We start from the raw sequence: 15,421 nt of genomic DNA on the forward strand, positions 1-15,421 counted from the left end.
TTTGCAAGGCTGTGGTGGCTCCTGCCGCCCTGTGAGCTGCATACGAAGCAGAAGGGAGACACCGTATCCCTGCACTGTGCTGGCAGCTGTAGGGCTGCTGACTGATAGCAGGCTGCCTCACTGTGTCTTCTGAGCAACTAACTGAAGAAACTTGCACAAAAATTTCCCTAATGCTGATATGAGAAACAGTTGAATTATTCTAGCTGAAATTTTCATAAAAGAGAAATTCAGCCTGAAGGAAAGACCTGTCATGGAAAATGTCAGCCCAAATGTTTAAATTCTGATAGAGTTAAAAGCAAATGAATAAAAAGGTCTTAAAATGAACGTATCGGTCTGAGCGGTGAAAATCGCTGCTTTCAGTGATGTAATAAAAATTGGTTTTGATAAATATATGAAGGCAACACTTTGCAGACTAGGCACTGCACTGTGTTTCTGTTTCATGCAAGTTAAAGGTCTAAATAAATCACATTTTGAGTTTAGACTAATCGATGGGGTTACTATGGTTTCTTGATTTACCCGGTGATATGAACAAGACATGTCCTGAACATTGTTCTCTGAAGGCTCAATTTGGCTGTCAGTATAACCGCGAAGAAGCCAGTGTGCTTGGCTGATAGAACTTCAATGCTTACTAGTTATAAAGATTTCTGCTGTGAAAATGCAGCTGTGTCTTGTTCCTGAGAACACAGAAGTTAATTAGCAGTTCTTGTGACATCGTTTCTGCCCCTCAGACAGGCAGTTATGCTCTGGAGCAGGACATTTTTGCAATATGTAACAAAGATTGATCTGTTCGCAACATTAGAGATGTTTATGTGCCAGAATTCATCATATGGAATGATGGGTCTCTTTGAGACTGTCAACTGAAATGTATGTGTTTTTCCTGTCTTTACACTGTTTATGCATGAGCCAGATGATTATTCAAGACATCAGATGAGCTTGGTATTTTTATTTTGCTCAGATATTAATTATTAGTTCTCAAATGCATGTTTGTCTTGTAAGACTAAAAAGCTGTAGTGTTAATCAGGACAAACTTGGATTGCATCCTAAAGTTAGAAGGGTAAAATGAACTTGGATTGCATTTTAAATTTACAGACACTGAAATACCGAAGAGTCTGTCTATCCCATCTTTAAATCTACACGTACAATTGAAGAAAGCAGATATATAGTTTTGGTCTGTGTAGTGTAACTTAGTGCCTTGGGCTTCCAAATTTAGCCTGGCGGAAGAAGTTGATTTAGAATGAGACAGATGTTACTGGAGAGAATTAAAGCCAGTGGTCCTCATTCTGTTCCTTCCTTCTTTCCGTATTGCTTTAATCTCCTCTTCACTGATATTATTCCTGGTTTAAAGCAATGTGAGGTCTAAATCTGGCTCTGTTTTCAATGAGAGAGGCTGAAATAAGGGAGAGTAATGCAGTAGGACTGGTTAAGCAGATAATAAAATTTGCTTGATTTAGTAGCTTCAAGAATTAAATATCAATATTGACTCTTTTCTTTCCTGTTTATACTAATGTTTCCTGTACCATGTGGGGCAATAGAGAAGCCACACAACCCACTAGATGTGAGTGGGAAACAGTTAAGCAAGATGCATGTTCAGAAAAACAGGAGAAGGATTTTTTTTCTCTCCTGTAAGCAGTAAGAAAATCGCCAGTAAGATGCTTGTTCTGAGCTCTCTTGCGCTGTGATTTTTCCTCGTAGTGCCAATTTGCTTATTGGAGTAAAATGCTAAGGCAGATAGTAATTATTTGATTCAGATGGATTAAAAAATCTCTTCCCTTTTGATGCATTTATTTGCATTAATCTCAAAAGCATTATGAGAGATGCTCTCATAAACCCTGAGGTTGGAGCTCTAGAATTGCAAAACATCCGTTGTTACCCAGGAACGTAGCTATGCAGTTTTATTAGCCTTTCTTCTACTGTAATCTACAGATCTCATTTAGCAGCATGCAGCCCTGCTCTTCTGAAACGTAGAAGGAAGGAAATCTCTCAATAGCCTGAAATCAAATTATCTGTCTGTGTTGATCTACATGTAAAACATACAAGCTCCCTCCTTTAAATAAAAATAGTTTTACTGATAAGCAAAGCTAGCCTGTGTGCTTCGGATATGAGAATTAAGTAGTTTTTTTGTGGTCGTGTCTGCACAGTACTATTTATAGCATCAATTAACTCCTCACGGTAGGGCTAAGTCGTTTGACACATCTGTTGCCGAGCTTGAACACTCGCTGTTTTGTGGGGTCGCAGCTGCAGTTCTCTCTCCCCTCTAAGTGTGTAGTGAACGAACCATTTTCTAACTATTGTCTGTTGGTTTAAATACACTGTCTATTAACACATTTATTGTAGTGTTTGCAATAGATGAAGCAGGCTGTTGGCCTGCTTAACTGAATAGCTGTCCTGATGTTTGTTGCTTGCCATTTTGTTATTTATTTTAGCACTGTTAGAAGATACCACAATAATATCTTTTGTGAAAGGATGATTATGACCATCTGCAAGATTTTCCAGCCTTGCTGTAATGTTTTAGTTCTGTTTTGTCAAGGAGAAGCTGGTCTGGCTATGGAAGTTGCTGCCGACCCAGTCACTCTCTTATTCCTGCATTTTTCAAAATGGAGATTTAATGTTTAGTATAAGATTGTTCTCAGCTGTAGTTCACTGCGTGTAGGCAGCTTCAGATTGCAATGCTATCAATAGCCTTTCTTTAATAAGGAAGCCCTTTTACCAAAACTCAAAGCATCTAGAGGCCACGAAAAATAAGGATACTAGTATATTGTTCAGAGAAATCCTTTAATTATTCTGTGGAAGTAATTCTCTAATATTATCACAGTCTGGTCATGTGATTGGCTTATTTACGGCCAAATTGGATTTTATATTAATGAAGCCAACCTCTGAAATACTAGGAAGAACTGCAGAGTGAAGTTACCAACTATGCTGCTTTGGATGTTGATGTCTCTCTTTTTCTCATTGAAACAACCTTGTTCTAAGAATAGACCTATTGATTTTTGGTGGCACTGTTTGCAAGGGTAGCCTCTATAGTAAAGAAGAATTTTTGTTGACAGTGAGATCAGACCCAGTCCATCAACACAGTGCTATGTAGATAGCCTGTATGTAGTGCATGCATAGTTAATTTAATGCCTGATACTATCTAGCATTCATATAACCTCCACTGTTTGAGGTTTTTTTCTAGTTATTTGGAAGACAGTATTCTAAGAAAATTCCACCATAACCATTTTACCATATTTACAAGTTTGCCTGGATAGCTACAGATTGTCCGTTTCTGCTCGCAGTGGAAGCACACTGGCTAGACCTTCTATCGATGTCAGTGAGAATCAAATTGGGGTCAGAGGAAGTGAAGAAGACTCGGTACGTAGAGCTGCTGCTAAAAGCAGCTATGAGAATACTTGGAAACCTGAATATGCATGAATCAGCAAGAGACTGTAAAGTGCAATCCATTTTTAAGTAGAGCTCCTTATTGATTTCAGTGGGGGAGACTCCAAAAATCGATGGCACGCAGCAGCTTTAGGATGCAATGGCATGTGTTCTCTGGCATTAAAGGGATTGGCCTATGGACTAATCAAGCCGGTAGCAATCACACTTGGAAAGATCCAAGGCACAAAGGAAAGGTGTCAGAGGTTTGAGAAGCAGCAAATATGCTATTCAGATTCCAAAAGAGATGGCAAAATATTATCTCATTCGTTCTAGCTTTAACTTCCAAGTAAAAATGATAGCATATATGAACATTGTCCCAATAGACTTCCTTTTAATTCTGTAGTGAAACAAAAAATGTATAGAAAAATATCAACGTATCTAGGGATATTTAAATATTGGCATGTGCATGAATGAACAATATTAAGTAAAAGGAATTACTGAAATATGCTGCTGAACATATCGAAATATTCTGAATTTTTCTGGCTTTCCCTCTTTGAGATTTGTATATACCATTCAGCTCAGCTGGACACTTGAGACTTGGCTTCTTGATTTGGGGAGAAAAAAAAGTGCTCTCTCCCAAAAACTACCCACTAGCAGCACTGAAGTAGATGATAGAAATTAAGCTGTCCAAATTACATATTTTCTAGGTTGGGAATGAAGTAATTAATGACGTTCATATTTCAGTTGTCGTGGCAGAGTTGACAGAATTAACACTCACTGACGTGAATGTGACAGTTGAAAATCTCTTGTTATTGTTCCAAGTTCTGCAGACCCGTACTAAAGTCAGAATTTAGGCATCTCTGCGTTGTTCAGTCTTTTCATGTGTATGAGATTTTTTTTAAAACTATTCCACCTAGATACTCATTCGAAAATATGAATGGAGGGTTTGTTTACACAGAGAACTTGCAGCACACACTGTGAATTTATAGTCCCTCACATACCTCATTAAACCTTAGTGTGGACACTTAGTAAGTGTGAGGTAACATGATGACACTTTGCCATGCTATTTTATGCTTAATTAACACAAACACTGATCTTTGCAGGAAGTGTGGCATAACAAGTGCTCTGTGATTTAAGACTTCAGCTTACTCAGTGTAGACAAGTTCTTAGGTCCTGAAGAGCAAGGGCTCTGCTTCGGAGAGGTACTGTTACGCTGTTCTGGTCTATAAACAATAGATTTTGAAAAGAAATGGAAATTGTTACATTAGGTAAAACTAAACCTAGGCTAAAAGACTTAAAAATTACCCCTGTAAAAATAGTTCAACTTGAAGTTTAATGCTTTCCTGAATTCGTTGTGCTATTCTATGTATGCAGTTGTTATTAAGGTGTTCTGTATTGCTATCATTAATTTTAATTTTCATTTAGGAGTAAGCTATAGCAATAGAAATGTATTTTATTAGGGAAATTGAGCTACAGTATAATTAAAGCTGTGTAAGCCCAGTATCACCAAGCCCTGAAAACACTGCACGGAAGTTTAGATAGAAAAACAGAAAAAATCCTGGAAGTGAGCTCTGCTAAAGTGGAGACTCATTTCCTAAGGGAAGGCATAGATAGACCACGACTGATGTCATTTAAACAAGCACTGGTGAATCCATGAAAGACTGTATTAGGTATAAGAAAATTCTGTGTTTAAAAGGATGGAATACAGTAATATCTGCACTACAGGTTTCTGCTGAAATTGGGACTCAAGGTTGTTAACACACCTGTTGCTGTAAAATTTGCTTTGTTCAGGCATATTAAAGTTGGCTTCATTATAGCAATACAAAATGCAGCTTTGCCAGTGAAGTTGTATCTATACGAGGAGTACTTTGTTGGTTCAGTACATGAAGCAAGACGTGTTCTTCATTAGCATAACAAGGAGAAAGATTACTTAGACCCTCCTTCAATCAAGGATGTCAAGTTGCTTTATAAATATGAATACCTACCACATGAACTACTATACTTGGGCAAAACACTGAGGAGGTTAGGTGACCTGCCCAAGGCTTTCCAGCATATATATATATATATACATATACATATATATATATATATAAAATAGAGCTTTGTATAAAACAAAATCCCCCCCCCCCAAAACAACACCCAAGACTCCCATTTCCCTATCCCTTGCTCTAGTTACCAGACAGACACCTTCTGTAAGAACGTGTTTTAAAACATGATTATCTGAGTGATGCTCTGTCTGTTTTGCTGGGAATTATGTCTTTTATAAGTTAATACAATATAATTTCAATGCTTTTAATTAAGACGCAAATTAGCGTATTAATTCTTTTATACTGGCTGGGAATCATTATAGTCAGATCTGAGATATTAAGTTGCTCCTGATCAGAGCCAGTTCTGTAGGGAGTAAAATGCTGGAGCTGTAGTACGCCTACTAAGATGCATGTGTGTCCGGATACTTTTTGTTGGTGATGCCAAAACCAGATTGTAGTACATTATTCCGGTATAATATTATTCCTGCTACTGACTGGATGAAAATTCCTACTGATGTAAAATCTCAAATATTTTACATTGACTTTTTTCCTGCAATAACAGAACTGGCGAGCTGCAGAGTTCATTGACGTATCCTTTAAGATCCAGCGTTCCTTCTCAAGGAGTTTTCCTGTTAGCATTTCCTCTGCCCTTGTTCCTTTCGTAGTTGAAACCTTGTTTCACAGACTGCTTCTGTCCAAAGGAACAAAAAATCCCTAACCAGCTTTTTTGTTTCTTTTGACACCAACACAGTATGTCTGTCTGTGCCTATGAGAGGACTATATTGAAATAGCTTTCTTTGTGAATTCCTCATTGCTATTCATTGGTGGCGATTGCCACGTAAGGGTCAAATTAAAACGCAGTCAACCAGAGCAGCGACACCGAGAGGAGCCGGGCTCGGGATAGATTCCTCTGTAAGGTCTGAGAAGCGGCTTATTCGGAACGTGTTACATGCAGTGTATATTTGGGTTTCCAAAATGTTGCTCTTATTGTCTGTAGAAACTGATTTATGCTTAATTTATTCCCTCTGGTCATTTATTCCAAATCTAGCGTTTCTCTCTTGCTCGTGCTCTCTCTCCCCCTCTCTGCTGACTTTAATCTTTGGGCATACCTTTGCACAGTTTTGTTATATCTAGTGAGTTTTGAGCCCTGGGTTTACTTCTGTTAGTTTAAGGAAAACCAGGTATTTGACGTAGTAGTTGAATGCTCTTTGAGATTAGATCTATGGAAAGAGAGGATCGTGTTTCTGGTAATTTGGCTGAAACACAAGAAATGGTGTTTATGCTGGCTTCAAGAAGGCAGACAGTACCTGATTAAGCATAAAATCTTCTGGGGCAAAATTACTCTTTAAAAATGTTCTAATACATTTGAACCAGCAAAGTAAGTTTGTACTGGCTCTGCACTTCATGCCATGTGGTTGCAGTGTTTTTGATGTGGTGGTAGGCTTAAAACTGGATATACTGTTTCATAGAACCGTGGTTGGAGTGAAACGGAGTCTGTCCTGTACAGCCTCCAGCAAAAACAGGTACTAAATGTGCAACCCCTTATGCAGAGAAGTTTTGGTGCTAAATATCTCTACAAGCAGAATTGTATGAAAAAACACTTAGGTTTCTTATAGATTACAGGCAGGTAGAAAAACAAAGTGGCAGTAAACTATTGTACAGCATGCTTGTTTTAGAAATGAATCTACCCTTTCTAATAGATATCTGTGAGACAATCTTGAGCCATTCGGGGGTTCATATGTCAAATATGGGGCCTGAAGTTATGTGCTGGTATAATTATTCTTATTTCCGAGAACCTCGTGTTAGGTACCCGTGTTTTATAACGTTTGGCTGCTATATCCAGTTTTGTAATGTTCAAAATCCTCACTTCAGTCCAGAGTTTTCTCCAAATTAAGGGCTTAACAGTAACTGTCCTAGGAACATGCAAGTATTGATTGCTGATAACAAATCAGGTTAACCAGTGGGGTTTTCCTTAGTTGTCTCCTTGAGGATTGCCTTCTCTGAATATTGTATGTTTGGTTTTTTTCCTTCCAGATCAGGTGGGAAACAGTATAATAAATAATTTATATAACATAGGAAGGAGAACTTGGGAAATGACTGTGTGCAAAAGCGGCCATATTACCTTATTAACTAACTTTCTTCTCTTTCCTCTGTCTTATAGCTGGTTCTGCTCGAGGCTGCTCTCCTGCTTTCTCTATACTTTTCTAGTCTTAGTGGGTGATGTCACAACATCTCTAACATTCAGACCCCCCAAATCCACTAGGTGTGTATTGCTTGGTTTTCTCTGCATGCTTTCTGATACTGCATGGGGGATAACAGTCATTTAATGCTGCTCATTTATCGTGGCACTTGAGGGTGAAAATATGATTAGCATGTGCTATGCTTCAATTCCATAGATTATTTAACCCCTGTTTTTGCTTTTATTTTGATGGTTTTCCTCCCTGTAGAATCACATAGCTACTGTTGCCATGCACGGCTTTCTTTCACGTTTGCTTGTACACCTTCTGATCTGCTGTATGTACGAGCTTCTTGTTCTTCATAGCACTACTCCTTGTTAGCAGGGTCTATTTGGACTTGAATTGGGTTCAGAGGGAGCAGTAGTGGGATGGCTATGTTCAGTATTCAGACTTCTGGACCTGAGAAATCCCCCATGTGCCCTGAGAGCCACCTCTCCTCCCTTCTGTGAGAAGGTTTTGGGCTGCTCTGTGGCTGACTGGTGGGCACTACTCTTTCCAAGTGCCGCTCATTGAGATTGGAGATTTTCAGTGACTGTTTGGACTTAGTGCCCAAATCTCGTACAACTTGACCCTGTTTATCCAAGAGGCTCTTTGAAAACTCTTGACTATCAGTTACATCCTATAGTAGCAAAATTAGTGTGCCGAGCTAAAGCACGTTTTGCAGGGGACCAAGTAACCCTAGGCGTGTCGGTGTCTCTAAGACCCTTCAGACTCAGGCATGAGCTGGGATTTTAGGCATAGGCTCCATTTTGACTCTTTGCACAGGGGTGATTTTCATCCCTACTGAGCACTTAAGCTGTATTGACTTTTAGGGGGCTACTCGATGCATTAGTTCTTCATATGAGCAATCAGAAAAATATGGATCCTCTTATTTTGCTCCAGCTCTAATGCACCACAATAATAATGTGTTTAAAATGACATAGGCAGGAAATACTAGATTTGCTGCTGTCGGCATAGCCGTTGACATTCTTCAGGCAAGCGTTTGCTGTGTTTAGAAGTGCAGCCTAAGGAATACTCTTTACCTGGCTGCTATAGGTCAAATATTTTTATTTATTTATAGGCTTTTCAGTATACTTTAACTTATTTACAAATGGTAGCAAAGTGCAAGTGCCAGCCTGAGTAACTAACTTATGAGTCAGTACTATTTTTTTTGCTGTTGATTTTTACTCCCCTAGTCTAGACTGCTGATAATGTAAATTGTTGAAACCCTGGGTAAATAATTGGGAGTGCAATCAACAGCATGCAAGTATTTATCTGCTAATAAATCATTTGAAATGCATAAGTCTGTCTTTGTCCAATGGTTCTTAAAAGGCAGTTGTTGGTCCTGCTGCTGTTTTCTGCATAGCAATCAGGATTTTTATGGTCACTAATTGTACATCTGAAAATTTATACAGTTCATTTTCTGCCTATGTTTTTCTTTGCACAGAGAAAAGAAGCATAATATTTATGGTTGTAAGGAGGTTTACACTTTATTTCCTGCACAGAGATCTCTATAGTTCTCTAGAGATTTGTACCTTTTATAGAACCTAATTTTTCCAGGTTCTCTCATGTGTGGCATCAAGTGCTTATACCTCATTAAGAATTTTCTGAATGAGATCTTTGTCACATTCTCAGAATGTGACTTGAAAGTTGTACATCAGCTCAATCATCGACCATGGCTTTTATTACTAAAGCTGTTACTGCTTCAGAATCATGTATTACAGGAGGTACTTGCAGTTTTTCAGGCTGCTGTTGGTAATGATTTTCCTTAGAATGAAAACTTTCATTGTCTATTCTGAAGGGAATGCATTGTTTTGAATTTAGTTATTGTAGTTTGCATCCTGTCATCTTCTTCCCATGTTCTTAATTTTTGAAGTTAGCCCATAGAGGCATCCAATCACTTGGGCCCCCAAAAGATACTGGAGACTGGCTATGTCCTGTCACAGTCCCATTTTGGAAAGAGCTGTATTAGTTGCAGGTGAGGAATTTCTTGAATAATCCACAGGTCAAACAAATGAGGTGTGCAGTTACGTATTCTCATGCGAGGTTTATGTCTGTTTTCTGCAAATAGGAGTTTTTTCTAAATCCTTAAACTTAAGTTTAATCTGAGGCAGGTTAATTAGTAGGATTTGGTTTTAGATGAAACTCTGGTCTCCATGAGGAAACACAGTAAATTATTAGAGCACGCATGATTAGCTCTGCAGTGCTAACTTCCCCTAAGAGCTCAGTTCTCACCCTCTGCTGAGGACTCCAGTGCTGCGCTTGTATTATTTCCTTCTGGTGTGTGTATACCTGCTTACTGTACTCTGTAAGGTAACTGTCTAAGGCAGTTTCCAAACTGTGTTTTTGGGGGGTTTTTTGTTTGTTTTTTTCTTGAGAGAAATTCCTTTAGCCAAATCTAGTATTTACTAGGATTTCCAGATGGGTCTACTGATCAGTTAACTTGCAAAAGAAGCATTTCATCCTGCGTTAGATCTTTATCAAAGGTTCAGCTGGTATGAATACATCCAAGATGAAATTCGTAGCCCACATTTAAGTTGAAGGAGTACTAACTAAAGAAGAATTAAGCTGCAATGTTTATAATGAGAGATTAGTGTAGTGAGGGCTGGAGAAGACAAAGGAGATCTGTCTTGTCAGATGAGCTACGTACAGCCAGCAAGAGGGAATGGCCCTGCTAAAGAGCAGCGTTGCAGAACCCTTGTCATCTGCACACCCGAACACTGCACGTGCAGCACTGCTGTCGTGCCCTGCCCCATTAGCATTTAAGAGAGCTAGAAGAAAGGAATGTTTTTTTCTCTTCTGCATGTAGGATTGCAGTCCTCTTCAGTCTAATATTTTCCATTTAATGCAGGTTCTTTGTCCATATTAAGACCCTTGGTCCTGAGTGGACACAAAGGAGTTGGGCAAAGGGAACACGAGGTTATCCCTTCCCCTTGTGCTCCAGCACAGGAGCAGCTAGGGGGTGGCTGTGGAGTCCAGCCAGTTCCTTATACTGGCATGGCCTCTTGAGGCAGCTGGGGAGAACATGCAGATATATTCTCCTAGTTTGGTGGAACTGAGGAAGCCAAAGCTTTTCCCAGTGTCAGGCTGAGAAGGGACCCAGCACCCTTGTCTGCCTCCAAGTTATGCCTTGAAAGCACAATCCACTTGAAGCTCTAAAAACATTATTCAGTACTTTGTAAACTGCTGGAAAAGAAGAAACAAACACAAGCTTTAGTAGAGACATCAGACTTCTTTGTAGTGATAGCTACAATCCTCTTGTGTGACACTGAGAATGATTCCACCCGTAAGTCATTCAGTTCTTATAAAGAGAAGTAGTTATGCCTGTGTTAGAGTGCTCCAGTGACCTGCACCTTTGGCCACTTAGGTTCTTACTCCCACTAATTCAGTCACCTCACTGACCTAGCTGAGTTAGCTGGGCCTCTCGGCACCACAGATAGCTGGTTGAGAAAGATGGGTCCCTGCAGGGAGCGACTCAGGCAAGATCCTGCTCTGCAGCGCTTCTCAGGAGCCTCTCTCTGTTCACTAATCCCTGCTCCGTTCTGACTCCTTCAGCCTGGAGCTGCCCCTCATCTGAGGCGGGTGTGCATCGGTGCTGAGGTCAGGCAGTTCCGTCTGCTCTAGGATAACTGCAGTGAAAATTAGTGACCAGCTAGCTGTCTTAAAAATATATATTCAGAAACACAACCCGCTACCCTCCAAGTGTGCTTTTCCCACAGTCTGACTAACGCCAGGTCTGTGAAGTCCCACTTCTTTCAGACTCTTTCTAAGCAGTCTGTGAGCATGTCTGCACTATTGAGAGGAAAGGCAGCAAACCAAGCTGTCTCCATCTGTGCGAAGCAGGGGAGCACAGAAGCAGGCACATGCAAGTTGGCTGCGCGTGAGCCAGCTTACGTCCAGGAAGTTTGGCCGCGTTTTCTCATAGCTGTGCCAGGGCTAAGTCATGCTGCGATGTAGCAGGTAAGTCCAAGCACAGTCACACAGTCGCACAGTCCCACATTATATGGACTTCCCAAAAGTCAACCTATCCTTCTACACAGTTGCGATTCTCCTTGGCAGAAATTAAAATACCGTCTGAAGGTTTTGTACACTATTAATGATCCAGCATTGCAAAACAAGGTTCAGAGTGGAAGACTTCAGAAGCAGACAGCTTGGTCTATATTCTGACTAGAGTGTAACATCCGGAAAACCCTGTGGGTTTTGGTTTTCTTCCAGAATATCAATAGAAGCTAAATCAATGCATGCATAAGAAAAGCCTTTATATTGTATAATAACTTATGCTTACTGGTCTGTAGACATGAAAGGCTCAAATCATTGTTATATATAAACATTATGAGAATAATACATAGTAGTCCTTGTCCAGGATCCAATGTGATTTCCTATCACCCTCATTCCTCTCAAAAGCAACTCCCTTGGAGTTAACAATGACCTGTGGGGCAACAGAAATACCTGTCAGGTAATTTCCTGTGAAATAAAGGTGTATGTCATTGCTTTGGAGTCTGTTTCCTTTCACCCCAGTGTCTTTTGGGCCTGTTGGCTGATTTCAACCAATTTTGACAGAAGATAAGAGACTACAGGGTTACTTAGGAGTTCCTACAAACTGTGCAAAAACATGCAGCTTAATATCTAATAATATTCCTCTTCTGGAAGCACCAAAGGGACAATTTCTAACTACTGTAACTCTTACCATAGAATAGGAACTTTCCTTGAATTCAGAATACTGCCTTCTGTGAGCTCAGCTTAGAGATGCAATCAGTAGTTTACTAGTAAATAGTAGTAAACAAGTTACCAGTTTAGCTTTAGTGAAAGGATTCTGTTGAAACTACTATTCAAGCTTGTATTATGTTGCTGATTTTACATTTTTTTATGAAAACTTTTTAAATGATGTTCATGTGTTATATCTGTGAAATCCATAGGGAGTTTTCCTGCACACCCCATACAGAGGGTAATAGGGTTTTAAATGGAGTACTTCATAACCTCCTAGAGAAGACATAAGGCAGAAGATATATCCCACATAGCTGGGTTTTGAGTTTTTGGGTTTTTTCCTAAATTTGAGACACAAGCTATCCTGTGTGTTTTCCATGGAAGATATTTGGTTTTGGTTTTCTTCATTTACATTATTAGCAAACAGCTGCATGAAGGACTGTTTCATTGGCTGCCATGCTGAAATCATCAAACGCATTTCAACTGCAATTGCACTGTCTGCATTCAAAAATGTTTTCCGTATTGTAGTGTACTCCTACAATTTACAAATGAAAGCTATTTTCAGCCACTGCTTGCTAAATTTAGGGGGTTCCATTCACTTGGAAAAAAATGGACACAACTGTTTTCTTGTACCATAAAATTTCTGTCTTAAAAAATGTTATACTTCTCATATAGTCTGTAAAAGGCAAAAATTCCAGGTGTCTGTAGCGAGAAAGGTTGTAGTTCTCCTATCTTTTTTTTGTGTAGTTCTTTTAACTACATTATTGTTTGCACAGTGAAATTACTTTGCAAGAGGGATGAAAACCCCTTGTCAGACAGAGCAATTTCAGAGAAAAGATCAAAGGAAATCTGTCCAAGGTGAGCATGTGTTCTTTTTTTGAACAGCTATGCCTTGGCTTAATTACTTTTAATTTAAAATCAGATCAGTGGATGCAAATGAAGTCTTTTCAAAGAGCAGTAGAATTTGCTTCCTAGAGTGAACACTATTTTAGTAGGGTGACTAACAATGTGCATTTTTATTCTTCACCTCTGACCTGTGCCCTCTCCACCCCTTTACCTAACCCTTTCCATTTGCCCTGGTCAGTTAACAGGCAGGAGCATTTGAAAACAATCATGGATGACTATGATATCAGGTCTGCTGCCAGCATTTTAGCCTCTGTTAAGGAGCAAGAGGCTCGTTTCGAGCGGCTTACCCGTGCACTCGAGGAAGAGCGGCGCAATGTCTCCTTGCAACTTGAGCGTGCCAATCAGCCAGCAGACCGAATGAGCATTTGCAACATTGGCAATGGTCAGCCACTGGCAACCGCCTGGCAGCAGCTTGTACTGCAGGTAACAGCCTGCTCGTCTTACCTGTTGCTAGAGTTCACCTCCTCCAGAATTTCCCATCCCCAAATGTCGGGTGCATCTCCTAACTTGTTTGTCATTGCATCTCATTCTGTAGCCCATGGTCCAAGGGGAAGCACCAATATCCCAGAGCTGATATGTTGCATTCATCAGTTTAATAGCCCAGATTTCAGAGCTTTGGCTCAGATGTTGCTCTTACTCCCTCATAGCTCATGGAATACTCTGTAAAAAGGTATGCATCTTTGAGTATTAAACCATAAAGAGAGATCTTCACACCTTCCTCTAAACCTTTGCGCTTGCTAAAGAATAGTGATGTTCTGGTGATTTTAAACCAAGGCGAAATCGTAATCTCTATAGCAAGCAAAATTTCCATTAGAAATCAGTTGGACTCTGAAGAGAGTAAATAGCATGAAAAGTAGGGTTTTCCCTCCTGTGAAGTCTTATTGTTTGTGTAGGGGCAACTTCATAATTTGTTTCCCATGTATATTCAAATGCTGGGCTTATTTTTATGACACAAACTTTGTTCGCTTCTTGATAGCTTGAGATTTCCAGACATTGTTTTGCCTGAAATATGATGGTCTTTAACTCTTTAAATGTATAATGATAAACTACTTGCATCTTTAAATTACTTAAACTAGCAAATCAGTCTGACATGCAAGGTAAGTCATGCAGAAGCAATAGTCCTATTTGTGAAGGTCTGTTTCCTAAGAAAACACTGTTCAGTTGAGAGAGGAGCTCCGGCCTATGGGGATGCTAAAAGTTGGTTTCCAATTATACCAGACTGTTTTACAATTCTGTCTGCATTGGGCTGTATTTGGGCAGACCTTATGTTATATTATGTTAGCAGCATAGCTCTTCCGTAACAGCTGCCACGTTACTGCTCATGTAGCTGTTGCAGTGTGGGACTTCATGTGAAAGGACCAGCCTGCACTGGTTGGGCTAGAAGTATGACATTAGCTGGTAGGAGCTGTAGGTCGTTATCCTCTTGATTAGCAGCAGGGCTGATGAGAGGGGAGCTGTGCTTACATATTTTTTTTTATAGCAAAGGACAAATTCACCTTCACCTTTTCTGAATGAATTTGTGCAAAGTGCCTGACTAATAGCTCCAGAATGAAATACCTTAGCCACAAAACTGATGAAGCATGAGTTTTCTCCAGTGTTACGGCTTAAGGTCTAATCACTTCCTAGAAAACTTACTAGAAGGGTTTAAGGTACTGGGGTATGCTTGACACTTGTGGAAAAATATCCCCTGTAAGTGACCCTAGGCTGAGTCTGTGTATGTTCCGTTCATTGCTGCTTTGGGAAAAGAAAGGGCTTCAGTTCATAAATAATTAATGTTGAGCTTTTTAGGGTAGTTTGTATATGAAGTAAAATGGTTGATTAGCTAAACATGCACAGTTAAGAATTAGTGTAAAGTTATTTCAGTGAATTTTCATAAAATGTACTGAGGGCCAAATTCCTCTCTGACTTAGAAGAATTAATTTAATGATGTTTAAATGAAGGATGATGTTGGTACCTTCAGTCTTACTCAGCATACATAATGATTACAGCTTTACTATTATATATTGCATTTCATTGTCAAGAGTACACAAAGCAAAAGACAGTCTGTACTTTGTCTGCAGGGTTTGCTAACTCACTAGTGAAATGCAGCTATCTCAGAAAAGCTGTGTGTCAGAGAGGACTGACTAATCTCTGCATACCACCCTATTCAACCTAGTGTTGTAAGTAATACTACAAAATTACCCAATTAGTAGCTTTTCCATTTGGAAACTGTAT

The 15,421-nt window shown here is 39.6% G+C and overlaps 1 protein-coding gene across 7 annotated transcripts in view; it reads left to right on the forward strand.

Moving 5' to 3' along the window:
* The window catches only part of ARVCF (ARVCF delta catenin family member), a 303,201-nt gene that overhangs the window by 113,511 nt on the left and 174,269 nt on the right, over positions 1 to 15,421 (forward strand). For 5 of the 7 annotated variants that reach the window (XM_064522114.1, XM_026106867.2, XM_064522116.1 and 2 more), the window contains exon 1: positions 13,400 to 13,630. The exons of the other annotated variants lie outside the window; for them this stretch is intronic. In XM_064522114.1, coding sequence (XP_064378184.1) covers positions 13,415 to 13,630 — 216 coding nt within the window. In that variant the 5' untranslated portion in view covers positions 13,400 to 13,414. Of the gene's footprint in view, positions 1 to 13,399; positions 13,631 to 15,421 lie in introns of those variants that run through there. 7 annotated transcript variants of the gene reach the window in all.

This window comes from Dromaius novaehollandiae, chromosome 17, assembly GCF_036370855.1.
Source record: "Dromaius novaehollandiae isolate bDroNov1 chromosome 17, bDroNov1.hap1, whole genome shotgun sequence".
NCBI classification, from domain to species: domain Eukaryota; kingdom Metazoa; phylum Chordata; class Aves; order Casuariiformes; family Dromaiidae; genus Dromaius; species Dromaius novaehollandiae.